This window comes from Panulirus ornatus, chromosome 17, assembly GCF_036320965.1.
Source record: "Panulirus ornatus isolate Po-2019 chromosome 17, ASM3632096v1, whole genome shotgun sequence".
In the NCBI taxonomy this organism is placed as follows: Eukaryota; Metazoa; Arthropoda; class Malacostraca; order Decapoda; family Palinuridae; genus Panulirus; species Panulirus ornatus.
The window spans coordinates 8,880,404-8,908,230 of record NC_092240.1 but is presented as its reverse complement, the minus strand read 5'-3'; the positions used below and the strand labels follow the sequence as shown (position 1 = coordinate 8,908,230).

Genomic DNA, 27,827 nt, shown 5'->3' with positions numbered 1-27,827 from the left:
TTTTCATTTTTCAGAATTCGTGAAATATAAGACTTATTATACATATGCTTAATTTTTTTCTATTTTATGTATACAGAAAGAGAGCTTTACAGTTGCGATGCCTCGGCTTCCATCTTTCAGTTCTTATGAGTTGTGGCTTATTCTTTGTCATGTGAAAACAAATTTTCAATATAGATTTATATATGATATATATATGAAATGTTAATGTTCTTTTATATAATGAAATTGGAATTTTAGATACCACGGTGAACTTAGCCAAACTGTGTTGGTCATACAGAAGTGGGAGAACACAACAAACCCAAAACAGACGAATCATCGCAAGTGACTTGTGCAGGTTGTTTAAACGCTAAGATGAGCACCAAAGTTGAAACCTATCTTACCCAGAAAAAGAATTCCTCCCCAGCTGAACTTTCAAAGAAGTTTGGGGAACTGGAGGAGCTCTACAATAAAAAGTGAGTGAAGATTTAATAGTAGTTTCTAATTGAGGCATCAGTTTCATGGAGCTAGTACCCACCAGCTGATGTGTACTTACTGAAGATTCTTTATTATAAGTCACAGTACTAATTTTTTAAAAGAAGCAACACATGTATATGCTAGTAAATCAATTTATAGGGTAAAATTTATGCCATGGATACCTTAATTAGATCCTCTTTTAGGTAACAAAAAAAACCATCACCTCGGGTTTCAGGTCTGCATTTTAGGGATGCTCTTGTGTTCCAGGGTAATTGTTTGGTAAAATTTTTAAAGATAGACACTCGGGGAAAATAGAAATTGAAATCAACAATTTTGGTACCTGTGGAATCCTTACCATGTGTAGTGTACATGGGGTGTGGCATTTTTAGCTGTATTTAATTGTATTGATTTTGTTTTTTCGTATCTTTAGCAGGGCTTTGATGGAGAAGTAGATAGTGGGACAAAGACACTCTAAAATACATTTGGGAATATAAGTAATGCAATGGAAACACTTTCGATTAAATCCAGCAGAAAGTAAACTCACAAAAGGATACCTATAATGTCCTGGTCATTTTCTGATGTCTTTATGTACTGCTTCAGGATAGTATAAAAGTGAGCGCTCTGCAAACCACGAAAAACATTCACCTAGCTCTAGTTCAGTTTCTGTAAATCTTTATTTTTTGTTGTTGTTGATACACAATCTGAATGAAACTGTAATACAAGGAAACTTGGCTGCAGAGTCTAGAAATGCCCGATAACATACCTCCACTTGAAATTGTGGCCAGTTTGTAATCGAAGCACATGCAGATACCTTCAAGTGCTCTTGGTTAAACAAAGAAATCCTAACATTTGGAAACAAGCCAACAGATAGGTGAGATTGCCTGATATGACAATTTTATCCCAACACTCCAAAGTTTCTCTGCCTCCAACTGCATTATTTTTTTCATATCTCACAACTACAAGAGGTCATTGGGTGTTCTACAACCTTGCCCAAAAATTCTCAAGTGTCATAAGTGTGAAAATTTGCTCTGTTAGTTTTGAATATACGTGGTATGGATTAATATATGTATGTGTATATGTAGATGCCTAGATAGAAAATGGATAAAAAGTGCAATTCTTATTCTTATTTTTCCAGGTTATGGCACCAGTTGACCCTAGCTCTGCACAAGTTGGTGAAAGAACCATCCATGCGGCAAGGTACCGAACTTATTAAACTGTACTCTAACCTGATTGGAGAGCTGGAAAATAAGTGAGTATTTCTACCTTGTACTAATTATGTATATAGAAATTATATTTTTTTTATTATCTTCTGATTTGCCTTTATTATTACATGCTGTCCCTCTCAGTTCAGAAAGTTATTTCCCATATTTAGAAGTTAAGTGATATGCAGAATGCATCAACCTATATGTCATTAATTATGTCAGCTTGCAAGCTCGGTAGATAACACATTACTCAAGACAGCCGTGAGAATTTTTGCAGTTAAAGAGTAGGGTTACTTTAGTATTCTGAGATATGTAGAGATACTTTTGGGAGTGTCAGGATGCATGGGGCTAAGTATACTGTAGAATCAGTTCAAGGTTGATGAAAGATTCTTAATCTTTTAAACTTAAAAGAGGAAGAAATGTGAAGGTAACTATGAAGGTGTTCTTGATGTAGCATGCCAGTCAACCATTCATTATTGATCAAATGTCTTAGTCAAGTAAGACAGATGTCTTACTTGAAACTAATTACTTTGAATATTAGAGTCATATTACTGCATGGAAAGTTAGAGGAATCAATGAAAACTGAAAGTGGAGGGAAATGGTGGATATTTGAAAGAGGAGCAAATGTTTAAATGGGTAGGATTTTCAGGCATATCTGTTTTCCCATACTGCATGTCGCAATGCTTTGTGTAAATCATTTGTTTAGCTAAAATTATGCATAAATGTCATAGAATTTATCATGAATGAACTTCTTGATTGCATACTTCGAAGTGTGTATCCATTTGATGATTGTGTGCCCTTCATTATTTGTTTCCTAACTTTGCCTCCACAAAAACAAATCCTCATGGGAGGACATAGAGGAAATCATGGGATGGAAGACGGAGCTACAGTCCTAGGTATAGCAAGGAGCATGAGGAAGGAGGGGTCAGTGTTTGTAAGCACAAAGGTGGATATGTTTGAAGGTATATTAATTCCATCAGTGTTTATTGATGAAAATCATGGCCCATGAACACTACAGAAAGGATGAGTGTGAACATGTTGGAAATGAAGTGCTTGAGGAAGATGTATGGTTTGAAATTATTTGATCATGTGTGAATGATTTTAAGAGTTGTTGTAATGAGTGCATTCTCATTTGGAGGGTCAAGCAGGGTATACTGAAATAGTTTGGGCATATGGAGAAGATAAACAAAGAAAGACTAATGTGGATCTATGAGTCAATTCCATTTATTAGGGTGAGAAGCATGCTGTGGAGAGAATAGTAGGATTGATATGGAAAATGGGGGCAATGTGCTGTCATTAGGCAAAGGTAGGGATTATGAAGAAGTCAAAGTAAACCTTGGAAATGTCTGAGGGTAGGCCTAGTTATGGATGGTAGGCTCTGTTGGTTTTGGTACATATTACAAGACAGCTGGGGGAGGTGGATTTTATGCAGATGAGGCCATTTTTCATTTATCTTTGATGCTGCTTGTGAATATGAGACAGGCAGTGATGTTAAAAGAGTTCCAACCTTAAGAATTATGTGAATGTCATTATTCTTTGTGCAACTCATAACACTGTAACAGATATGTAAACTGATAGCTTGATATTTAGTCACCTTTAGCGAATGACATCCCTTCATTATATAGAATAATAAGTTTAAGGTCCTCGATATATTTTTGGTGTTTTTTCTCCAGTTTGTGAACTGAGGATATGTGATTTGTTTCATGATGGACCTTTTCCTCCATGATATGCTTAGAATTAGCTGGATGGTTCCCAAATTGTTTTTGGTAATTTTGTTTGGAGGCATTTCTTGCTAAAACCAACCAGCCATGTAGTTCCCACCATCTAAATGTTATTTTGCTGAAGTTCCATAATTTGCCTTGAAGAAATGATGAAGTATAGAGTTTTTTTAGTTTAAGTTGGACAAGCCAAGGATCTCTTTCCAGCCACGCATCCCACATTTGGCCTAGATATCATAAAATGGAGCCAGCGAGCTGGAAGAAGTATGGTTATACCAGTAAGTGGTATTTTGAATGGTGATATTATATTAGTGATGATGACATCATCATTGTTGAAAATGACCCCAGCTATTTTTTATTCTTTAATTGAAATTTATGATGAATAGATGCAAGGTATGGACTATAGATGTGAATGTAGGGAAGAGGATAGATGTGTTGGAAATTGAATATTTGAAAACAATATGTAGTGTGAGGAAGGTAAGTAATGATAGGGTAAGAGAGAGGTGTGGTGATAAGAAGAGTATGGTTGAGAGAGATGAAGAGTTTGTGCTGAAAAGGCTTGGACACATGGAGAGAATGAGTGTGAAGAGGTCAACAAAGAGGATATATTTGTAATAAGTGGAAGGGTCAAAGTGAAGAAGAATAAATTGGAGATGGAAGGATGGAATGTAAAAGATGTTGATGAAGAGGATATTTGTGTCAGAGCTGGAAGGGTCATATTTATCAAGAGGGAATATTTGGTTAGTGATTGCTTATTGAAATCTTAAGGATTGCACTGTACAATGTATATTATAAAAACTGTTACAGCCTGTCTTTCATTGCTTCATTGTTGTTTTCATGATATATCATACCGTAATTTTCTTACAGGATCAACCCATTATCCCTGGCTCAGATAGGAGGTGAAGTCATTACTCAACACACAGATCCTAATGAAGCTATCACTTTTATTGAAAAGATTGCTCCTAAGGTTGTTGACCACCAGGAGGCTAAAGTCCTCTGTAATGTTCTTATAGCACAGGTTAGTATAGATTTATGATCTGTACAATTCGTAACACTATTGTACATCGTGGAGGCAAGCCCACTTGGTACCTATGAAGTGAGAGGCTCTTCAGTCTGTCGCTTGCTAATTGTTTATGATAATCATAAATTTGTTGGGCTATATTTAGTCTTAAGTTTGTCTTTATGTACATTTGGTTGATGAATGATGTTACATATGCTAAATAGTGAATCTTTGTCATATGCAAACTAAATATTGAATCTTTATGATATACCAACATTACCATTACAAGTTTTTTGAGATGTGGTGTTTACAAATAAGTTTAAATTTGTGACTGTTTTTTATCCTGCTGTACATTTTCGTCTTGTATTTGTTCACAAGTGATTGCTTTATGATATTATAACGTGTACACCAGATAGTAAATCTAAACTAACATCTTCACTACTTGACAAGTTTGTCAAAATATGTACTTCCAGTTACAAGGAAATGTTCACAGTGTTTAAAGTTTAGTCATGCTGTCTTGTGGTTTTAAATTTTTTTACATACACTTGTTCATAAATTATTGATCTGTGATATTATGTACACCATAGGATTAATCAGCTTAAAGTATGAAAACGAAGTGATATTTAGATTATTAGATATGATGTAAGGTGACAACAGAGACCTAGAATAAAGAAAGAATGTGTACAACTCATACATAAGGGCATTGTAGCTTGGCCATCAAAGAAGGCAGTTAAGTCTGTAGGGTTCACATTCTAAGTCATTCCTCAATCAGATTATTTGAAAAACGAGAATGATCAGTTGAGAAATATTTTTCTTTTTTCCTACTTGATTGCTGTTTCCTGTGACAGTGAGGTAGCAACAGGAAATAGACAAAGAAATACACTTCCACTCACTCATACATTATCATACTTGCTTGCCTTCATCCATTCCTGACACCACTCTGCTCCACAGGAAACAGCACGAAGCAAAGAAAATGATAACATATACATTCTGTCCTTCTTCCTCATACCTGATCACCACCCCCCGCTTCAGCTAGATCGCGCTAGGAAACAAAGGAAGGCCACATCCGTTCACATCCATACATTAGCTTTCATTGTAGTGTGCCAAAGCCACAGCTCCCTATCCACATCCAGGCCCCACACACCTTTCCTGGTTTACCCCAGTCATTTCCCATGCCCTGGTTCAGTCCATTGACCCCAGTATACCACATCGCACTGGAATTCATTAGTTGTGGAGACTCTTTTGCCAATGCCACCCCCATGAGGCATCAGAGATATAGACATGGATAGATAAGATAAAAAAGCAGTTTTTCTTCCTTTTTTCAGATTACCTTGACAAGATTGGAAGACCAAGCAAGAACAAAAAAAATTTTGGATGAAACAGAGAAGATGCTAGATGAGATTGATGGAGTGACTCCAGTTCATGGAAAGTGAGTTTTAGATTATGATATCAATAAGCAACCCTCTCAACTGTAATTGTTTTTTAAACTTCTAGAAGATGGTGATTTTGGTTGCTGTTTACTTGCATCCATTGACCCACTGCCATTTTTCCTTGCCTATAATCTTGTTTTAAAGTTCTGGTGAGAGAGTAAGTAGTGTTTGTGTTTTTTGTGTTTTGTAGGTATGAACTGGTACTTGGCTTTGCTTAAACATATATATACATCTAGAAGGAGGATATTCTTGTTGTGAAATATTTATTCTTAAGGCTGAAGATTTTGAATTAGGCACAAGTGATTATAAACTTTTAACTACTGATGCAAGTTTGATAAGAAACTGTTGAACACTAATGAAATGGTGTACAGTAAAGCTGAGGGGTTTGGGGACACATAATGATTGAGTAGTAGAGGCTGTCATAGGGTTAGTAGTATCCCTAGAATAGACAGTAGGAAGAGGTCAGCATGACAGAATGAAATTTTGTCAAATCTGTTTGAAGCAAAATAAAGTATAAAAGGACAAACTGAATCTACCAGAGTGTTGATGATTGAAGACCAGAGAATAAAGAGAATAGAATTTCAGAAAATACTAAAGTTGGTCCGTGTGAAGAGAAGTACTGTACAGTACACGAGGATCTGGAGAAAGAATGAAGTTCACTGCTAAAGAGTGTACTGTTGATGCTTTTTGAAATTTTGCATTGAGGGGATATAGGAAATGCATATGAAAAGTAAATGAGATGAATAGATATAAACAGAGACCCTGTAGGGTTTAGCATGAGTGAGCACTGTATGTAAAGATGTAATAGATTAATTTCCTGATGTGAAATAGTTATGATACTTGTGTAGAGATATCTTGAGGTTGTATTATTATAGCACAGTCTCCTTGAATAATCTGTCACATCAAAGGAGACTTTCATTTCCTTGTTACTGATGGTAGCACAGCCCTAAAGCTGCAGGAACCTCTAGAGAAGGGTATCTTGGAGTTATAGAATGATAGTGATATTTTTTTTTTCTTTTTTTTTTTATACCTCGTCGCTGTCTCCCGCGTTTGCGAGGTAGCGCAAGGAAACAGACGAAAGAAATGGCCCAACCCCCCCCCCCCCATACACATGTACATACACACGTCCACACACGCAAATATACATACCTACACAGCTTTCCATGGTTTACCCCGGACGCTTCACATGCCTTGATTCAATCCACTGACAGCACGTCAACCCCTGTATACCACATCGCTCCAATTCACTCTATTCCTTGCCCTCCTTTCACCCTCCTGCATGTTCAGGCCCCGATCACACAAAATCCTTTTCACTCCATCTTTCCACCTCCAATTTGGTCTCCCTCTTCTCCTCGTTCCCTCCACCTCAGACACATATATCCTCTTGGTCAATCTTTCCTCACTCATTCTCTCCATGTGCCCAAACCATTTCAAAACACCCTCTTCTGCTCTCTCAACCACGCTCTTTTTATTTCCACACATCTCTCTTACCCTTACGTTACTTACTCGATCAAACCACCTCACACCACACATTGTCCTCAAACATCTCATTTCCAGCACATCCATCCTCCTGCGCACAACTCTATCCATAGCCCACGCCTCGCAACCATACAACATTGTTGGAACCACTATTCCTTCAAACATACCCATTTTTGCTTTCCGGGATAATGTTCTGGACTTCCACACATTTTTCAAGGCTCCCAAAATTTTCGCCCCCTCCCCCACCCTATGATCCACTTCCGCTTCCATGGTTCCATCCGCTGCCAGATCCACTCCCAGATATCTAAAACACTTCACTTCCTCCAGTTTTTCTCCATTCAAACTCACCTCCCAATTGGCTTGACCCTCAACCCTACTGTACCTAATAACCTTGCTCCTATTCACATTTACTCTTAACTTTCTTCTTCCACACACTTTACCAAACTCCGTCACCAGCTTCTGCAGTTTCTCACATGAATCAGCCACCAGCGCTGTATCATCAGCGAACAACAACTGACTCACTTCCCAAGCTCTCTCATCCCCAACAGACTTCATACTTGCCCCTCTTTCCAGGACTCTTGCATTTACCTCCCTAACAACCCCATCCATAAACAAATTAAACAACCATGGAGACATCACACACCCCTGCCGCAAACCTACATTCACTGAGAACCAATCACTTTCCTCTCTTCCTACACGTACACATGCCTTACATCCTCGATAAAAACTTTTCACTGCTTCTAACAACTTGCCTCCCACACCATATATTCTTAATACCTTCCACAGAGCATCTCTATCAACTCTATCATATGCCTTCTCCAGATCCATAAATGCTACATACAAATCCATTTACTTTTCTAAGTATTTCTCACATACATTCTTCAAAGCAAACACCTGATCCACACATCCTCTACCACTTCTGAAACCACAGTGCTCTTCCCCAATCTGATGCTCTGTACATGCCTTCACCCTCTCAATCAATACCCTCCCATATAATTTACCAGGAATACTCAACAAACTTATACCTCTGTAATTTGAGCACTCACTCTTATCCCCTTTGCCTTTGTACAATGGCACTATGCACGCATTCCGCCAATCCTCAGGCACCTCACCATGAGTCATACATACATAAAATAACCTTACCAACCAGTCAACAATACAGTCACCCCCTTTTTTAATAAATTCCACTGCAATACCATCCAAACCTGCTGCCTTGCCGGCTTTCATCTTCCGCAAAGCTTTTACTACCTCTTCTCTGTTTACCAAATCATTTTCCCTAACCCTCTCACTTTGCACACCACCTCGACCCAAACACCCTATATCTGCCACTCTGTCATCAGACACATTCAACAAACCTTCAAAATACTCATTCCATCTCCTTCTCACATCACCACTACTTGTTATCACCTCCCCATTTACGCCCTTCACTGAAGTTCCCATTTGCTCCCTTGTCTTACGCACCCTATTTACCTCCTTCCAGAACATCTTTTTATTCTCCCTAAAATTTACTGATAGTCTCTCACCCCAACTCTCATTTGCCCTTTTTTTCACCTCTTGCACCTTTCTCTTGACCTCCTGTCTCTTTCTTTTATACTTCTCCCACTCAATTGCATTTTTTCCCTGCAAAGATCGTCCAAAAGCCTCTCTCTTCTCTTTCACTAATACTCTTACTTCTTCATCCCACCACTCACTACCCTTTCTAAACAGCCCACCTCCCACTCTTCTCATGCCACAAGCATCTTTTGTGCAATCCATCACTGATTCCCTAAATACATCCCATTCCTCCCCCACTCCCCTTACTTCCATTGTTCTCACCTTTTTCCATTCTGTACACAGTCTCTCCTGATACTTCCTCACACGGGTCTCCTTCCCAAGCTCACTTACTCTCACCACCTTCTTCACCCCAACATTCACTCTTCTTTTCTGAAAACCCATACTAATCTTCACCTTAGCCTCCACAAGATAATGATCAGACATCCCTCCAGTTGCACCTCTCAGCACATTGACATCCAAAAGTCTCTCTTTCGCATGCCTGTCAATTAACACGTAATCCAATAACGCTCTCTGGCCATCTCTCCTACTTACATAAGTATACTTATGTATATCTCGCTTTTTAAACCAGCGAGATATAGATATCTCAAATGGTGATGCCCATTGAAATTTTTTTTAATCATGTCTAGTAGAGGCATATGTGTTTCATTTGATGAATTAGGTGCAGCATGAATGATAAGGAAATGCTGTAGTATTGTTGAAATGTGTGTGAACTTTTGACACATTTGTCGTTAAATTATAGATACATGTGGGTAAGCTGAGAAGCTGTTTGCACTTTATTCACTTCATATTAATGGAAACAAAGCTAACAGTCTTACATGTAGATCACTACTTTGTAAATGGTAATGACTGTAGTAAGTGATATTTTCCTGAAGGTAATTTTCTTTCATATTGTGAAATTATGATACCTACAAAATTCAAAATACCAGCTAACCCTCATATTTTTTATACAATTGTACAATATCATTGAGATTAAGGTTATTTGGTATTCACAGATAAACTCAGACATAAGTTAATGAAACTTTTTATTTTTTCTGGCACATCACAGATTTTATCTTCTAGCATCAGAACTGTATTGTCGTAGTGGAGCTCATGCAGATTACTACAGAGCTGCCCTTCGATACCTTGGTTGCACAGAGTTGGAGGAGATGGATTCAGAAGCTAAGATCAAACAGTCATTTTACCTTGGACTTGCTGCTCTTCTTGGAGAAGGCATCTACAACTTTGGAGAACTGGTGAGACTGATTAATGTCACTTCACTTGAGGAAAAAATACAGTTGATATGAGGGAGTATAACAAAAATAAAAACTGAACATAAGTGAAATTAGTGAGGTATAAAAGAGCACTTGCTGCTAGACTTTCTGGGATATTAGTTTGTTGAATATACCCAGGAAGATGTTTTTTAAAGATTAGGGATTGGTAAGATCATGGCATGCACAGAACAAGTGACTCAGGGGTGGAGGAACAATATGGATTTAGTACAGGTAAAAGATATGTGAACTAGGTCTTTGCTGTAAAGATTTTGCGTTAGAAATACACAGAGAAGAGTGAATTGTAGGTGGCATTCATGGGTCTGGAGAAAGTTAGAAACACACCGAGAAGGAAGTGAATTATAGGTGTCATTCATGGATCTGGAGAAAGTGTATGGTAGGGTTGACTGAGAGGCTTCATGGAAGGTTAATGGAAAATCACTAAATGCAATAAGGAGTTTTCACAAGCATATGTATGTGTAGGAAGGAGGAAAGATGAATGGTTCTCAATATAGGTGCATCTCTATCATGGATGTGTGATGTCATCATGGTTTAGTCTGTTTACAGATGGGATGGTGATGGTTCTTAGGTGTGATAGGAGTACGGGAGTTTTGGAGGTGAATCACTTGTGTTTGCAGGCAACACAGTTCTTGTGTCGAAGCTGGTAGTAGATTGGAAGAATGTTTTTAGATAGAAAGTTTAGAGTAAGTGTCAACAAAACAAGGCAATAGAATGCAGCTGGGTGATGAGACAGGATGGTTTAAGTGCAAATTGGAATGGGGAGAGCCAGGAGAGTCGAGCACTTTTGGTATCTGGGAATGGATATGGCTGTGGATGGAACCATGGTGCTAAAGTGAGTCTTAAGGTAGAAGATGGGAAGGTTAAGGTCTTGGGTACATTAAGGAGCTTGTGGAAGGAGAGGTCAGTGTCCGTTTGGGAAAAGATGGGTATGTTTAAAGTTATAGTTGTCCAGACTGTGTTGTATGTTTGTGAGTCTTTAGTATGAATGCCAAAGAATGGAAGAGAACAGATGTGTTGGAAATAAAGTGCACAAGGATGATATTTGTTTTAAGTTGGGTTGATCTTATAAAGAAAGACATTGTAACATAGGGGTGTGGTAGATGTTTGATTGAGAATGCTGAAATGTTTTGGATATATGGAGGTGGAGATAAGTGAAGGTGTCCTTGACTAATTATACATATGTGTCAGAAGTGTATGGACAAAGGGATAGAGGGAGACTTTGAGGGAAATAGAAGAGTGAATTGAAGGCTTTGGGGTATTAAAGCTTAAACATTCTGAAGGGTGAGAGGCATACATGGAATAGAATGAATTGGATTGATCTGCTATAATGGAAAGGTTGACATGCTGTCGATGGGCTGAAGCAGGGTACGTGAAGCAGTCAAGGTGAACCATGGAATAGTGTGTGGGGTGTATCTGGAAATTTGGAGTTGGTGTCAGTACATTGTATATGAACCAGAGAGTGTATGTATTCAAATGAGGTCATTGTTTGTTTAGTATGAAAAATTGTATTGTCTGTTTATGAACAGGGCAGTGAGGAAAGTAAATGTGAGTCATGGAGCTGATCTTCACTAAGCCACGTTCAAGGTCACCTTGCATTTGGCCATGAATGTACATAGGATGAATTTTATTCTCGATACTCCTCACTGCTAAGGCCATTATTACCACACCATCATCACTTCACCCTTGATTCTACAGACCCTTGATCTCTTTATTATGGATATGGTCAATGGTTAACTTTTCCATGGAGAGAGACACACACAACACCGTTATGATATGTAGATTATCGTTGTATCTATCTATCTATCTATATCTCTGATGCCTGCTTCATCTTGGAACTCCCTCACAGGGGTAGCCATGACAAATGAGTTTCCATAAATGATAAACTCCAATTAGAATTATGTATAGATCATTAATATAAGAGAACATGTTGGAAGGAGATGGATATTGTAAGGAGAACAAGGGAGCATTAGGTAGTTAGTAGGAACATTAGGTAGGCACCACTGCTCTAGAGTTGCCCTCTTCCAGAAGAGGTGGTGAATGCCATGCGAAACAGCATCAGATTGGGTAGGAACAACGTGGCTTTGGGAGTGGTAATGGATATGTGGATCAGGAGTCTCCTTTGAAGAATTTGAGAGAGAAATATGTAGAGAAAGAGAAGGATTTATATGTGTCATTATTGATTTAGAGAAATCATATAATTGGGTTGAAAGAGATTCATTGTGGAAGGTGTTATGAAGATAAGGTATGGAAGGAAAGCCTTTAGATTTAGTAAAGAGTTAGTATCAAGAGAGTAAAACTTGAATGCAAGGAAGAAAAGAGGAAGATTGCTGGTTCCATGTGAAGATTGGTTTGCTGCAAGGATGTGCAATGTTACCATGGTTGTTTAATCTATTTATGAACTGAGTGATAAGGGAGGTCAATGCAAATGTTCTGGAAAGAGGAGCATGTTTGCAGTCTTTTGGTATGGGAGCCTTGGAAGATGAGTCTGTTGCTGTTTGCTGATGACACATCTGTGTTGGCAGATTGAAGTGAGAAACTGCAGCATCAGGTTTCTGAATTTGGGAGAGTGTGTGAAAGGAGAAAGCTTAAAGTTAATGTGAAAATAAAGAATGTCATATATTCAGCAGTGGAGAGAGACTGGATGTTTGGAATGTGTGGTGTAAGTGAAGTGTTTTAGATACCTGGGAGTGGACATGGTAGTGGATGGAACCATGGAAACTGCAGTAAGCTCTAGGATGTGAGTCATGGGCCTTGAATAAACAAGTACAGACGAAGGTGGATGTGGTGAAAAGGAAATGTTTTAGGATAATATGAGGTGTGAGAGGGGTTGACTGAATGAGAAATGATAGGTTAAGAGTGGAGAGAGACTGAATGTTTGGAATGTGTGGTGTAAGTGAAGTGTTTTAGATTCCTGGGATTGGACATGGTAGTGGATGGAACCATGGAAACTGCAGTAAGCTCTAGGATGTGAGTCATGGGCCTTGAATGAACAAGTACAGATGAAGGTGGATGTGGTGAAAAGGAAATGTTTTAGGATAATATTGGTGTGAGAGGGGTTGACTGAATGAGAAATGATAGGTTAAGAGAGGTGTAAGAGGGTGTAAGGAAATGGTTTGGACATGTGGAATGGTTTGGCCATGTGGAATGAAAAAGAAGTTATACCTGTCAAAAATAGAGGGAACAAGGAAAATGGGGAACTGAGAAGGTAGAAGGATGGAGTGAAAGAGGCCTTGAGTGTTCAGAACCTGAAGATGCAGGCAGGTGAGAGCATGCATGGGATTGAGTGAATTGGATTGAGGTAGTACACAGAGGGTGAAATGTTGTCAGTGGGCTTAACCTGGGTATATAAGAGTAGTTGAGAAAAAACAAGAAAACATCATTATGGCCTAGTTATGGATGGAGGCTTTGGTTTCAGTGAATTATACATGACAAGTAGTGAGTGGATGGGAGTGAATGATGCCATTCTTTGTCTGTTCCTGGCGCTACTATGTTATCGTGGGAAACATCAGACATGCATGCAAGAATATGTTATTTTCAGTATATCAACTATCTGAAAGGGGGAACAAAGACTAGCAAGGATTTTACCTCAAAGGCTCAGTGATATGTTATTGGCACTGCCACACTTGGGTGGGAAAAGGTGAGCAAGTATAGATAGAATTATAATTTTTTTTTATACAAAGCTTCCTTTCCTGTTTAAGCAAATTAGTTTCATTTTTTTTTTTTTTTTTATATGTACCTAAGTACCTTTCCTGTTTAAGCAAATTAATTCCAGAAAAAACAAAATTGACCTCATTTGCACACATTCAGTCTCTAGCTATCATTTATAATGTACCAAAGCCAAGGGACTGCCATCATCAGCTAAGAATCATAGATGACTCAGTGATTCGCCTTAATTGTTTCACATGCCCTAGTTTGCCCTCTTGATAATGTCACCCCATCCTATATACTTTACCTGAGTACTTCATTATTTTCTATCTAACTCTTTCCAGTATGGTTTTAACTAAAAGAAAACCAGGTACTGGAGTTTTTCCATGTGTATGAAAATTAAAACAGGGTAGGTTGCAGAAAAAGAAATTATATAGATAATAGGTATAACAAAGCTTCATTATTCTGCTTTTGTAAAATATGAAAAAATTAATTTTACATTTATTCTATCTTTATGTCTACATTTATTGTTACTAAAAATTGCACTCATGACTTTTTTATTTCAGCTTGCCCATCCAATTCTAGAGACACTAAAGGGATCATCATCAGAATGGTTGATGGATTTGCTGCTGGCTTTTAACCAGGGAAACATAAGCAAGTTTGAGGCTATGAAGCCACAGTGGAGTACTCAGCCTGACCTTCTTGCCAAAGAAAACCAACTAAGAGAGAAGATCCGCCTGCTTTGTCTAATGGAGGTAACCATATGTATTAGGCCAGCACTCTTGATGTTGTAAAGTCGATGTCTTATTCATGTGGTTACAGTAGATAGCATGGTCCTTATTTTTAATGTATTTTGTTTCATAGATACATGTTCTTTTGTGGCATATTCTATCTCCACTGTGCTGCTGCTTCTTTTTTTTTTTCTTTTTTCTCATATTAACCCCATTTCATTACAGATGACATTCCAACGTAAGGCTTGGGACCGCCAGTTATCATTTGCAGAGATTGCTCGGGAAACAGGCCTGCCAGAGAATCAGGTTGAAGTGATGGTCATGCGTGCATTGTCACTTGGCCTAGTACGAGGTACTATTGACCAAGTAGATAGCAAAGTCAATATAACCTGGGTTCAGCCACGGGTTCTTGACAAGAAACAGGTTTGTAAAAAAAAAAAACTCAGTTGATATCATTTTTAGTTTTAAAAAGTTTGCTAGATACTTCAATTTTATTGATAGGCAGTAGTTGAAAGTTTGGAAATTTTATGGCATATAGTCTCTTAAGGATACTACATGGTGAAAGCAGTTAGCATGAGAGCAGAATTAGTAAAGGGAACACTAGCACATTTACCTCCTGAGGATGACATAAAAATTTTGCCATTTTCATTATGATTTTTTGAAATGCTATTAATGTGCAGTAGACATAGCCAGAACCTGTAGCCAGTTCAGCTTAAAATGGAAATGACAAAATTACTATTTCAAGATATGGGTATTTTGCAGTGATTGATTCTGACATATAAGCTCATTTTTTTTATCTTTTAATTTTATAATGACATGTGTAACATCATGGTATAATTTTTATATTTTTCCCCAGCTTGCATCGATGATGGAAAGACTAACAGACTGGTGCAAGGATGTCAGCAGTATGCAGAATCTTTTGCAAGACCAAGCCAGCACCATTCTTACATTATAAGTTATTGATTTGATTTGTATATGTAGTTCCTTTGTGTATATGAAGTATAAGAAAAATCTGGAATAGGACTCAAAATATGAATAATATAATATTTTTACACCTGATTTTTTTGTTGAATAACTATTGCCAAAATTAAAATGTTTAGAACATAGAAGAGAACATTGAGAGTAAAAGTAATACATTTTGATTTCTAGATTGACAAAATTAATCTTGTAGAAAACATGTGTACCATGGGAAGATCAAGAAATAAAACTATTTGTCAGTTTTATACTTATTTGAATGGACTAATTTGAGCAGTATGTAAGTTGAAATGTCATAAAAAGTACAATTGTATTACGAAATACTGTGAGGAAGCTGTTTTTTCCAGACTTTGAATGACTTCTTTTGTTATCAGTATGAGTGTGTTGTTTGAACTTACTTATATATAGGGTTTTATATGAAAATATAAGTAGTTTAAATGGACACACACTCTTTCCTTTACCATGTTTTGATTTGTAGATTACAGAATATATAATAGGGAGGAAATAGCACAGTTTTTCTTAGGGAAAGAAAGTATTTCTCTCTTATTAAACAGTATTTCAGAATAAATTTGATTCTGAAATATTTTTTCTCTTCTACAGTCTGTTTCACAAGAATGAGAGATTCCTTAGGTCATTCTCAAGAAATATTGGTTTTAGGACTTTTTGACCCTCTGTTTTGTTGGTGGGGAAAACACTGGTTATCCCCATCCATTGCCATTACCTCAACTAAGCAGTTGGAGCCCAATCATTGCTCCAGCCAGTCAACAACCACCACACTTAACATACTGACCTGCTCATTCCCTAGCTGCTAGCTTCTCAGAATTTTCTTTAGGTTGCACATTAGTAAGGTATCCATACTACTAAACCAGCTTTTTCCATCCTATGGATTAGGATAATTTTTCTTTAATTTTTACATGTATTTGTGTATGTATAGAGTATATGAATGAATCTATTTTTGCATGTGATGTGATATTTATTTATTATTATACTTGATCACCGTTTTCCCCTTCAGCGAGGTAGCACCAGGAAATAGATGAAGAATGGCCTATCCACTCAAATACACATATATATACATAAACGCCCATACACACACATATACATAGCATATACGCATCCACCCCCTATAGTTGTTGTATTTGTTGTCAGTTGTAGATTTCTTATTATTTGTAGTCTTTGTAGAGTAGATCTTTTAATTGCTAATGAAATTATTAGCATTGTCAGTCCTTGAACCAGCATATTTCTCAGTTTGAGGAACTTTCTTAATAGATAGTAAACCTTTCCTTGGGGTACCACATTTCTATGCACGCTCTAAGGAAAGGTGACCTGAAATGTTCCTCAGTTTGATGAATGACTATTTGTGAGGGCTCTTGTGCAAAACCTCTAAATCACTCACTGTTACATTTGGACGAATAGGCATCATATAATGTAAGCACACTGTATCACGGTAAATCAGCCTCATAATCAGGAGTTAGAAGATCAGGCATATCAATGAATCTATTTCTAATGTATGAATACATTATTGTGTAACAATAAGATACCAGCCTGAAAGAACAACAGCCATACCTAGACTTGGCTAGCTCTTGAGATTTGAATTTGGGTTGTATCAGAGAACAGACTGCATTTAACCCATATTTTCAGACATTCCTATGCAGAGCAAACTTTGGTGTTAAACCATGCAAGATCAAATCCATACAAAGCTAAACTTATCCAAACTGAGGAAAGGGTAGATATGAAATTTAGATTATTTTTGCATTTGATTAGGAGTTTTGAAAATTTGCAGAATTTCTGATGCTGTTATCGTAAAAAGTAAACACTAACATGAATGAAAATCTCATCACTTTTTTCTGTGAATGGTTCTTTGAAATTTAGAGGAAACAGTAGACAGTTATGCAGATATTTTCATTGTTTCTGGAATTGGTGATGGATCGACCTCTCCTTTATCAACACTTTAATCCTCAGGGTCCTGTCTTGTCTCCCATTCTCTTCCTCTTTTTGAACTATACCCTTCATCATTAAAATGTAATGTATGTTTATGATAACTTTTCATTCCTCAACTTCTCTCAGATCTCCTGCTCCTTCTAGTTTTTTATATGTTTCTTATCTTTTCATGTCCTTTAAATTCATACATGATTAGGATTTCCCAACTGATTTGCAACTTGGTGAAGCTTAATGCTTCTTTAATCACATTTTGAGCAGTTCCTCCAGTTATACAATGGGTTGATGTGTCTGTGTAATGTAGCTCTTCGTATTTATGCAACAGAGTTTATACTAAAGCAGTCTGATTTGTTTACCTTCATTCTGATTGAAAACTTGATCCATATTCCATTTATGTTATTTTGCTGGATCTCTTTCCTTCTTATAATATTGCCTCTGTTCCTCCTCCTGAGAGCTGGCTGCTTATGTGTCGTAAATTACTATTTTTCCTTAATAGCAAGGTACTGCCTAGAAAAAATGAAGGACAGCCTCATTTGCAACATTCATTTTCTAGCTGGCTTGTATGTACTGAAACTACAGCCCCCTAACCACAGACCTTTCCAGAGCTTGTTGACCACTTCACCTGCCCTGCTTCAGCCCAGTGTACCACTGTGCTCCAGTTCTCTTTATCCCAAGCATGACTCACCCTTCTGCACATTTAGGTCCTGAAAATCAAAGCCTTTCTCACATCATCCTTCTGTCTTGATCCCCCCCTTTGTTCCTCCACTTGTGCCTATATCCTCTCAGTGAATCTCTTCACTCATCCTCTCCATATGTGTAAACAATTTCAGCACAGACTGTTCAGTTCTCATTCATACTCTGCTCATTACCACACTCTCACTCCATAAATGCTCAACCCTCCTCACACCACATTCTGTCCTCGGTTATTTCATTTCCAACATGTGCACCCTCTGATTTTCTTTAGCATATAGAATCCTAGACTTGCACTCTTATGCACCTTTCAACATCTCCATGTCTACTCAAACAAAAAATGAGCTCTCCACCCAATCCTCAATGCACCCAGGACATATTTTTTGCTCACCTAGCACATGGTTCACTTCAGCTCCTATACTTCTAACTCCTGCCATTTCCACTCCTTACTATGTAATACATTGTACTTCTTCCTGGTTCTTTCCATACAAACTACCCTGCTGAACCTTATGCTACTGTGTGGCATAACACTGTGGTCATTGATCCCTATAATCTGTCTCTTCCATTTTCTTACTTAACTTTGTCTACAAGAAAAAAAACTTGCTATAATGTCTGGAGAGAGGAAGGTGTGGCAATTATCTTCCAATTTCACTGGATGTTTAAAGGTGAAAGTTGCTAAATATCACATGAACATAGATCCTATATCATAAATTAGCTTTCTTTAACGTGTTGTTTGAGGATTGCTATGATTGTTTAATGGCAAATAGTTAATTGTTATTTTAAAACAAGGAGGAATGTTGCTATTTTGCTGATTGATGAGGATAATGCCTTTATAAGGGTCGAATATTTCGTATCAGTCAGCCTGCACCTAGCCACTACCCAGTTGAGGCGAGTTAGATGAGCACTCTATATTTGTTAATGATGTTTCAAACTTGCTCGTTAGTGCTTTATAGCAGATATGTCTGAAGGTTTTATCAATTTAATTGATGTTATATATATATTATTTCTGTATTTAGAATTTAAAAAACGTTCATAATATCTGTATGGATTATATTCCAGGGAAAAAAAATCATATATTTGGTACTTTACAGCACCATGAAAGTGAATTGAATTACAGATGAAGGACAACCTCAATTATTTGTTAACATTGAAAAACAAGAGGATAAATGTAGGCGTAATATCTTCCTACAAATTCATAGACACGACTATGTTGCCTTTTTTTTTTTCAAGTAGAGACGAGAACAAGAGATCCTAATTGGGAGTTAAGTAAGACCCTATGGAGAGATGGGAGGAAGCGCTTCCATGGTAAGAATTCTGACATTGTATAAGATTTTGCTAAGTAAATGTGAGCAGCATTAGCCATTTCCAATCTATATGTTAAGTATACAAGAGTCAGAAGAGGGTCCCGATAGGTGTAGAGTTCACATTCTATATGTAGTAGTCAATTCCCAGTTGTGCGCCTTCCTCGGTTGAAAGAAAAATAAATATTAAGGTGGAAAAAAATTGATCTTGGAAACGTGAACTCTTAAATACCATTTACAAATTTTGATGAAGATGCCACAGTGTAATTAGGTGCTGTTAATGTATTGTAAGACAGCCAGATTAACATGTTATGTAGGTGAGTGACAATCGTTACATAAAGCTTTTTTTTTTATTAAACCAATATCAAGCAATAAATACTCAAGAATTTGGGTAGATGAAGATTTTAGAAAGCTTGTAAATAGCTCACTGACAGGGCAAACATATTCTAACAGCAATATGACATTTCTTTAGAAATGCTGCACTGCACTGCGACATATTTATTGGCTTTGGACAAATTCCAATGTATGATCTGTCCCATCAAATGATAGGCTTTCACGTAAGAAATTTTTTTTCCAATAACAAATCATAATTTGCCCAATTGCCATTGTTAAAGTATTTGTTCCATGTTTGACGTTTGGGTCAGCCAATGAGGAGACCTAAACCTGCAGGTATAACCTATTCGTGTATTCCTTTGCCGGAAAGCTTGTCTTACATACCTAAGGCCATCAACGACAAAAGCTAAAGCCCTCTGGAAACATTTCAGCAGATATCTTGTGTTCAGCGAGCACTACTTTTTCGGCAGTTATTGATATTTTTCAAGTAGGCCTACCGTCATAACTCGCCATGTTGAAGGATAAACACTCTTGAGCGGAGCAACATAATGGTGCAATATTTTCATTTGAGAACGACTGCGTACATTTATCTCAACTTCATTAACCTCTTGTCACCTATGACTTTCCCCTTTCTCAAGCAGTATGGTAAGTTGAGATTTCTTGAAACTGAATTATCAAACCTGAAATAACGTGATCCTAATTATCTTTGTTATACAGCTACAGAGATAGCAAGCGATACTCCATAAACAATAGAATCTCTTATTGGATGTTTCTTTAACATATTTCCAAGATATGTATATACATAATCGTGCGCACTGAGAAGCTGTTTTGAGGATTCACGTGTTCAGTGCCTGAGTCTGAGAAAGACGTCATAATCTACCCAGCCAATCACAGGAGGTTGCGTCATCTTGGTGAGCAACCATTGGTCAGTAGTGATGAAACACCAAGCACCTAACCTGGACACCCTGTATGATTCATATGATAAACTAACCACTTTTGGAATAAGCAATTCATTTTGTTTTCCCAACAGGAATAGGTAAAATTTTGTTCAACGATTTATACCTGAAATCGATAAAACTTAACTGACATTCCAGACAGAACCGGTAAAGTATTGATCGATGTTGGCCGGGTGGCGGAGGTAGACTCCATAAGGCGGGTGCCGGAAGCCGAAGCGGCATTTCCAACCACGTGGTGACGTCGTTCACACGCACTCTGTACGGAGTCTTTTCCGAGTGCACTTCCACGTGCCCTCCCGAGGGACTTCAGATCCTCTAGCCTTTGGTGATGGTCAAGAAGGCAGCATCAAAACTAGTGAAGAAGTCCAAGCGAAATGGCATTCCACGCGAAGAGCTGGTGAGTAAGAGGTGAAGTGGGCGGGTGAACGGTGGCAATGTAGGCGGACGGTGTGGCTTAGGGATAGAGGGTGTAGGCGGGCGATGTGGTCCAGGGGTAGAGTAGTGGAGAATGGTGGAGGGAGTGTGCCCTGTAATGACGCGGCGTCCCGTCCCAGGTCACCGTCAAGTCGGACCTCATTTTGTTGGCGCCAGAGTTCGAGGACGCCGACGAAAAGAGGCTGGAAGGACCCAAATGGAGCCGACAGGACCAGCGTGACCCGGAGGACCCGCTTAAAGGTCAGTTGAGATGGTGGAAGTGTCTGTTAGGGGGAGGGGTTCGAACGACCTCCTGATGGGGGAGCGCACCCAGTACCGAGCGCAGGTAAGGCAGGACACCACCACCCACTCTATCCGAGGGACGCCATCTCAGACCGCCACCAGTATCTGTGTATAGTGACCATTGCCAAATTCAGAGATGCCGTGAAAGTGACATCTTGAACTGACAATTATTAGGTTTCTTTTCTCGCTGATGGTGATACAAATTAAACCCATAGTAATGCGCAGAGAACGGTATATTTTCATTGTGTATCCTTGGTATCGTAGATTATTTCAAGTGGTATTTTTAAAAATGTTTATTTCATGGATGGTGTGTGTGTGTGTGTGTGTGTTTTGTTACAATTGTTCTGCTTCCGTCTTGCTTCTAGCAATAAGGCGTGACGTAATGGTTCAGTTGGTCATAAGAAAGCCAACGCATCGCCGATATGATGATGGAATGGGGTTCCCCTGTTATTCCTGAAAATTGTGTGTGTGTGTGATTGCGACAACCACACTGGGTGTGGTAAAGCGACAACACGTGATTGTGGGCGTCTGCGCTTCCTCACCCTGGCGAAGACCCACAGCTGGTCTTGCAGGACTTAATCGTTTCGCTCAAGCTGTCTATATTTTTGTTTGTTTGTTTTATCGACAGGAAGTAATGTCTGCCGTTCATTATTTTTTTTTTTTTTTTAGATTTTGCACTACAACTATTACTTCCGAAAAAAAAGTTTTATAACCATGTTCCGAAAAAATTGGTTTTATAACACCATGTTCCGAAAAAATTGGTTTTATAATCATGTTCCAAAAAAATTTATTTTATAACACCATGAATCAGGCATGAGGATTATAGGCTTCGTTTACCATCCATTAAAACAATGAATCGTTGAATTCTTCACCTTGAACACCACTGACGTTGAACACGACGTGATAAGCACCACTTACCTTGTAAACTGATACGCTGAGTAACCAAAAAGTGTGAACGTCACAGGGGAAAAAAAAAAAAGTTCTTTTTAACACAACAGGGAGTAATGACGTGGAACATAAGACTGGGGGAAAACGTGTCTTGTGAGCGAAATACTGTGTGAGTGCGCCTACCTGAGAGCGTGTCTGTACCCTAGTGCCTGGCCTGGCCGAGTGTGTGTACCACAGCCTAGCAAGCTACATTTGGGTTTCTTTTGTACAATTTATTCTTTCACTTTACTTTTGAAAAGATGGAATATTGATGCAATGAACAGACTGATATGATGAAGCATATAATGAAATCCAAGTTTGTAAAAATCATTTATCAGTTTTTAGTTAAAAATCACTTCGATAAATGGAACTCTAATTTAGTATGCTCTATAAAATTGTAGTAAAAAGGTATGTGTTTGAATGGGAAACTGAATTGCGTTTGTTGTAGGTGCTAAAGAATAGGATTTTTTTTTTTTTTTTTGTCATTTGGGTCAAGACAAACCTCTAGCGATAATATTAATAAGCACTTAAACGTGCTACTGATAAAATTCTTAACGTTTCATGTCCTTGGCATGATGCTGAACGTTTGTGTTCGCGTTCCTGGTGTGATGTTGAACGTTTGTATTAACGTTCCTGATGTGATGCTGAGCGTTTGTGTTTGCGTTCCTGGTGTGATTTTGAACGTTTGTATTAACGTTCCTAGTGTGATGCTGAACGTTTGTTTTAAACGTTTCTGGTGTGATGCTGGAGCGATGCCCTTAGGAATTCAAACAGCAGCAGACCATTACGTCCTTTCGAGGTTGTTTGTCATGGTGGAAGATATCAGAAAGTCATGTATTAGGGTGGTGAAAATCTGGTATACAGATGATTCAAAGAGAATAAACTGCAAATTGTCAGTGTGACTTAAGGAGGGATGCAAATTAAGTCATAGACTTTGAAGCTATTTATCGAGTCTCCTATTAAACGTTTCTGCTTTCAACCTCTCAAATTGGCTGATCGTTCCATTATCATTCATGTTGAATGAAAAGCCTCTCGCCTCATTCGAGGTAAAACGTTTGCCCACGTTTACTGCTATAGAAATATCGGAGGATTCAAATCTTGGAAGTAACCTGACTGATCAAGATAATCAAAGCCTTTGATAATTTTTAGTATTTGTATTAGATCACATGTTAGCCTTATCTTTTCTATGCTAAATAGCTTCAGTTTGTTTAATCTGCTATAGTAGGATTTGTCTCAGCCCAGGAATCATCTGTATTTTTTTTTTTTTTTTTTAGGAAGGTGACCAAAACTGACGAACCAGTAAATAGATTATGGAGAGTAAGGGTGATTTTCCTGGATTTAAATGCGAAGACTCTCCTTATGAATCCAAGAATATTGTTTGCTCATTTCATTGCTTCTGTGCAGTGCTTACATGGTTTTAGATCACCAGAGATTATTACGCCCATGTATTTCCTTTATTTACCTTTTGCAGTTTAGCAGAATTCATACTGTGGATTCCTTTTAAGTTACCGATGTGTAAAACTTTGCTCTTGTTATTAGAATTAATTTGCCATTATAAGCCCAATCCATCAGTGTGTCGGTTTGAAGCTACAGACGTTGTATCATCAGCGAATTAATTTTCTTTATTATTAATGTGTATGAGAAAGAAAACCGGTCCCAAGACTGGTCCTTGTGGCACTCCACTTGTTACAACAAACCATTCAATGGCTTAACCATTAATCACAACTCGTTGTTTACGGTCAGTTGACCAGTTTCCTATCCATCGAAATACAACTTCATCAGTGCCGTGTGACATTCTTTTTTTATTCTCGTAAACTTTGATACGGAACCTTATTGATTATTTTTTTTCGACAACTTGGATAGATAACATCAACTGCTTTATTTTCATCATACATGTTAAGTATGTTGTGAAAGAAATCAAGGAGATTTGTCATACATAAGATTTGCCATACATAATCGATTTCGTCGTAAACCCTGCTGAGAATCGTTTATTAAATGGTAGTCCTCTAAATGGTTTACAATTCCGTCTTGAATGATGGTTCCATAGGTTTTCCAACTACAGACGCTAAGGTAATCGGACAATTATTTCCGGGCATTGACTTGCTACTTTTTTTTTTTTTAATATATGTGTTACAGTGGCAAACTTCCAATCAGCTGAAACTCCTCCCGCAGCAAGTGACTTTTTGAAAAGGATAGTTATGGACTTAACTATTTCAGTTTTCGCCTCTTTAATTGTCCTTGGATAAAACTTTTTCGTTTATTGCTAATAGCATGTCTTCAGCTTTTATATCATTTTGTTGAAGAGCGTTCTCCTTTAGTGTAACTGGATTAATGTATCTTCGATCGTGAATAGAGATGGAAATGATTTATTGAAGATTTTTGCCATTGCTTCGTTGTCTTGAACCAATCACCGATTTCTGTAATTGATGAACCAGTTGACTGGATAATGACTTTCTTGTAACCTAACCGTAAGACCCCTTAGGGTTTCTCTTGCTATTTTCAGCAATGTACGCTTGATATTGTCGTTTACTCTTGTCTTATAACTCTCTTACTTCTCTAAGCAAATTTACATAACTTATTCTGTCATGTTGGTTATTGGTCTCTTAGAGTTTATGAGCTACTTTCCTAGATAACGGGATTTTTTTTTTTTTTTATTTTACCGCTACACCGCCTTGATTTTGTCTTAGACTGTTTGCTACGCATTGGCGTGTATGTTGTTCCCTCTGCTGCCCTGAAGGTTTTACCCTGAAGCTCCTGCAAGCTATGTTCATGTTGCTTTCATTGACCATTTATCCAAGATTTGCCTTTCGAGGGCAATGCGAAGATCATTAAGAATTTGCATGCTTGAAATTTAGGATATTTTTTTTCGCGCCCGTCGTCTTGACAAACATTACATATGGTGTTGAAAGCGATTGCAAAAGTAATTTTGTCGGTGATTAATTGTACCAAACTTTTCTCCATCGACATTATTAATGGGATCCTCATTTGCAGTTGGAATTAAATCTAATATATTCTCGTCACGAGTAGGTTTCTAGACAAATGGGATTAGGGATTAAGCAAATTGAGGTAAGAGTTCATGCCCGGAGCTACCGGAAAGGGATTTTCCCCATTTTAGATACCGGTGTGTTAAAATCCCCTATGATAGAATCTTGTTCATTAAAAGATTCTCCTAATTGATCACAAAATCTTTCATCTATCCCTAGTGTCTGTCCGAGGGGCTATTAAACTAGTCCTGTTATTTTCTTACGTAGTTTTGCTTTGATTTCGACAAAAGTGGTCAACAATTTAAACTTCTCTATCATTTTTTTTTTATTACGGGATTTAAATGAGCTTGAACGAAGAGTTGGACACCTCTTCCTATTTTGTTTCCCATATCCCTATGAAACAGAGTATACCCTGGAAGTGGGTAATCGGCGAGCATATCTAACCAAGTTTCGGAAATGGCAGTCGTATCATACTTTCCTTCTAACGCTGTTGTCTCTGAAGTTTTATTGCGCATATTCACGCGTTAACTGAATATATTTGTAGATGAAATAGACCTATGTCGAAGGGTACTTTCGGAGGGGAATGGGTCTGCTCCACACGAGCTGCGTTTTTTTTTTTTTTTTTTTATTTACCAATATTCACGAGTAGACTCGCGAAGGAGCCATCACAGCACACACCTCCCGCTTCATTCAGTTGTAGTCCATCCTTCATAAACCTATCAGACTGCATTTGAATGGCTGCCTTATGCAGTCTGACGTATTTATTAACTCCATGGTAATAGAGGCTCTCGTCGTCGAATATTACTTCAACAGGTCCTGCCATCTCTCCTACAGTATAACCTTAGTACCTACATGACAAATAATGAGTGTATTATGCAATGTTGAACGAATCTGTCAACGTATTCTTAGTGTGATGCCAAACGTTTCTGTGAACGTTCCTGGCGTGATGCTTAACGTTTGGGCTAACATTCCTGGCGTCATTATCTGGTAATTAATAGCCATTAATTCTAATATCGTGTGTACGCGGCGAGCATTTAGAAGAAATGACAGTCAACTCATTGTTTCCACAATTTGTTTGCAAAATTAAGCAATTTCTTGCTCATTGTTTGTGCTGTATTTCTATAGGTTTGGTTGAATTCAGTATAAATGTAGCTTTTGGAACCAGTGAACGTTTAAATACGTAGGCATTTGGACTAAGTTATTAACGTATGACCAAATCTACCGAACAATCGGGTAAGTTTATATATATATATATATATATATATATATATATATATATATATATATATATATATATATATATAGTAACCTCTCTTGGCTTAGTTTCTTGTGTCCAACTGACTGATTCCTGATATTCTAAAGATCTTTTCATAATCGAAAATCAAATCGATTCTAAAATATGAAGGACGTAATCTTGCGTTTCCCCACTCACGGAGATTGTGGGTAAGTCCATGGATTTTTATCTTTTGCCAGTAGTTCAGCTGCATTTTTTCACTTTTAAGCTTTGCTTTGCCAGATGGTGTGTGTGTGTGTGTCTGTGTCAGTCTGACCATAGGTGAATCAAGCTATTCTGTGCTACATTGTGATTCGATTGATAAAAAGCATCCGGTATCTTATTATTTTTCTATAATAATATGTTACATTATTACTTAGGTTTCCCATGGATAAGGGGAAAGGCAGGGAATTTTGAAACTGGTTGGGGATTTAAAAATTCTAGCAGAAATACAAGGGCATGGGCGCTTGCAGAAGGGGGGTAAGCGAGGGCATTCTTTCCCTCCTCAACTTGCATTATACAAACTATTTCACATATATTCGTGGTTATAGATACTTTAAATGATACATGATAAACTAATACTTATTTTTCGTAATTTTTGTTAGAACTTTAGATATGTGTTTGCGTTTAAAGCCCACACAACTTTTTTTTTTTTTAAATGTTTTGACTCATTTCAAAAGTTGATCCATTACATTTATACATGTTTTGCTTTCCCACTCCACCACTATTCCCATTACCCCCCTTGAAAATATTTCTTTAGGCGCCCATGTTCAGAGTAAATCGAGAAAAATCAGGAAAATCCACATTACTCTTTTAATTCATCAGTATTGTAATACCATATCCAGCAGTTGAAGTCACTTTTGGAAATTTTACTTGATTAAAACTAATTGAAGACGGAGTTGTCGGTTTGCGTATGTCGGGCAGTCATATGGAAACCAACTTCACTTTTTCTTCCATGTCCCTGAAGTTACATTTTTTTTTCTTTTCAAATTTGGTAATTAAATTGAAGGGTGGGAGGGGGACTCCAAATGAAGAGGTGTTTTTAAACACGAAATCACTCGCCTAGAAAAAAAGTTATACCCCAGATCCCGAAGCATCAGAATTAATATTGACTTATGATAAGGTTATAAAGATTATCAGTGATATATAAAAAGACAGGTTTGTTTTTCGGGGAAAAAAAAGAATATGGAAAATTGCTTAGGAAAGGGATGCGGATTTTTTTCGGGTAACGAATGCTATGTGAACTTCAACATGTG

General features: G+C 37.7%; 2 protein-coding genes across 3 annotated transcripts in view; both read left to right on the top strand.

The window, feature by feature from the left end:
• The first annotated feature begins 104 nt into the window (after window positions 1–104).
• Window positions 105–15,897, top strand: Rpn9 (regulatory particle non-ATPase 9). Its single transcript, XM_071671907.1, has 8 exons — window positions 105–452; window positions 1,589–1,702; window positions 4,241–4,391; window positions 5,699–5,802; window positions 9,882–10,068; window positions 14,316–14,504; window positions 14,706–14,903; window positions 15,337–15,897. Exons 1-8 carry the CDS (start codon window positions 352–354, stop codon window positions 15,433–15,435), a joined length of 1,143 nt encoding a protein of 380 aa, XP_071528008.1. The 5' UTR covers window positions 105–351; the 3' UTR covers window positions 15,436–15,897.
• A 4,865-nt stretch (window positions 15,898–20,762) lies between these two features.
• Window positions 20,763–27,827, top strand: part of LOC139754555 (sodium-dependent phosphate transport protein 2A-like) — a 28,583-nt gene continuing 21,518 nt past the window's right edge. The window contains exons 1-2 of one of the 2 annotated variants that reach the window (XM_071671906.1): window positions 20,763–21,067; window positions 21,225–21,345. In XM_071671906.1, the coding sequence (XP_071528007.1) occupies window positions 20,999–21,067; window positions 21,225–21,345 (190 nt within the window). In that variant the 5' untranslated portion in view covers window positions 20,763–20,998. The remainder of the gene's footprint in view (window positions 21,068–21,224; window positions 21,346–27,827) is intronic. The other variant, XM_071671905.1, reaches the window with a different exon arrangement.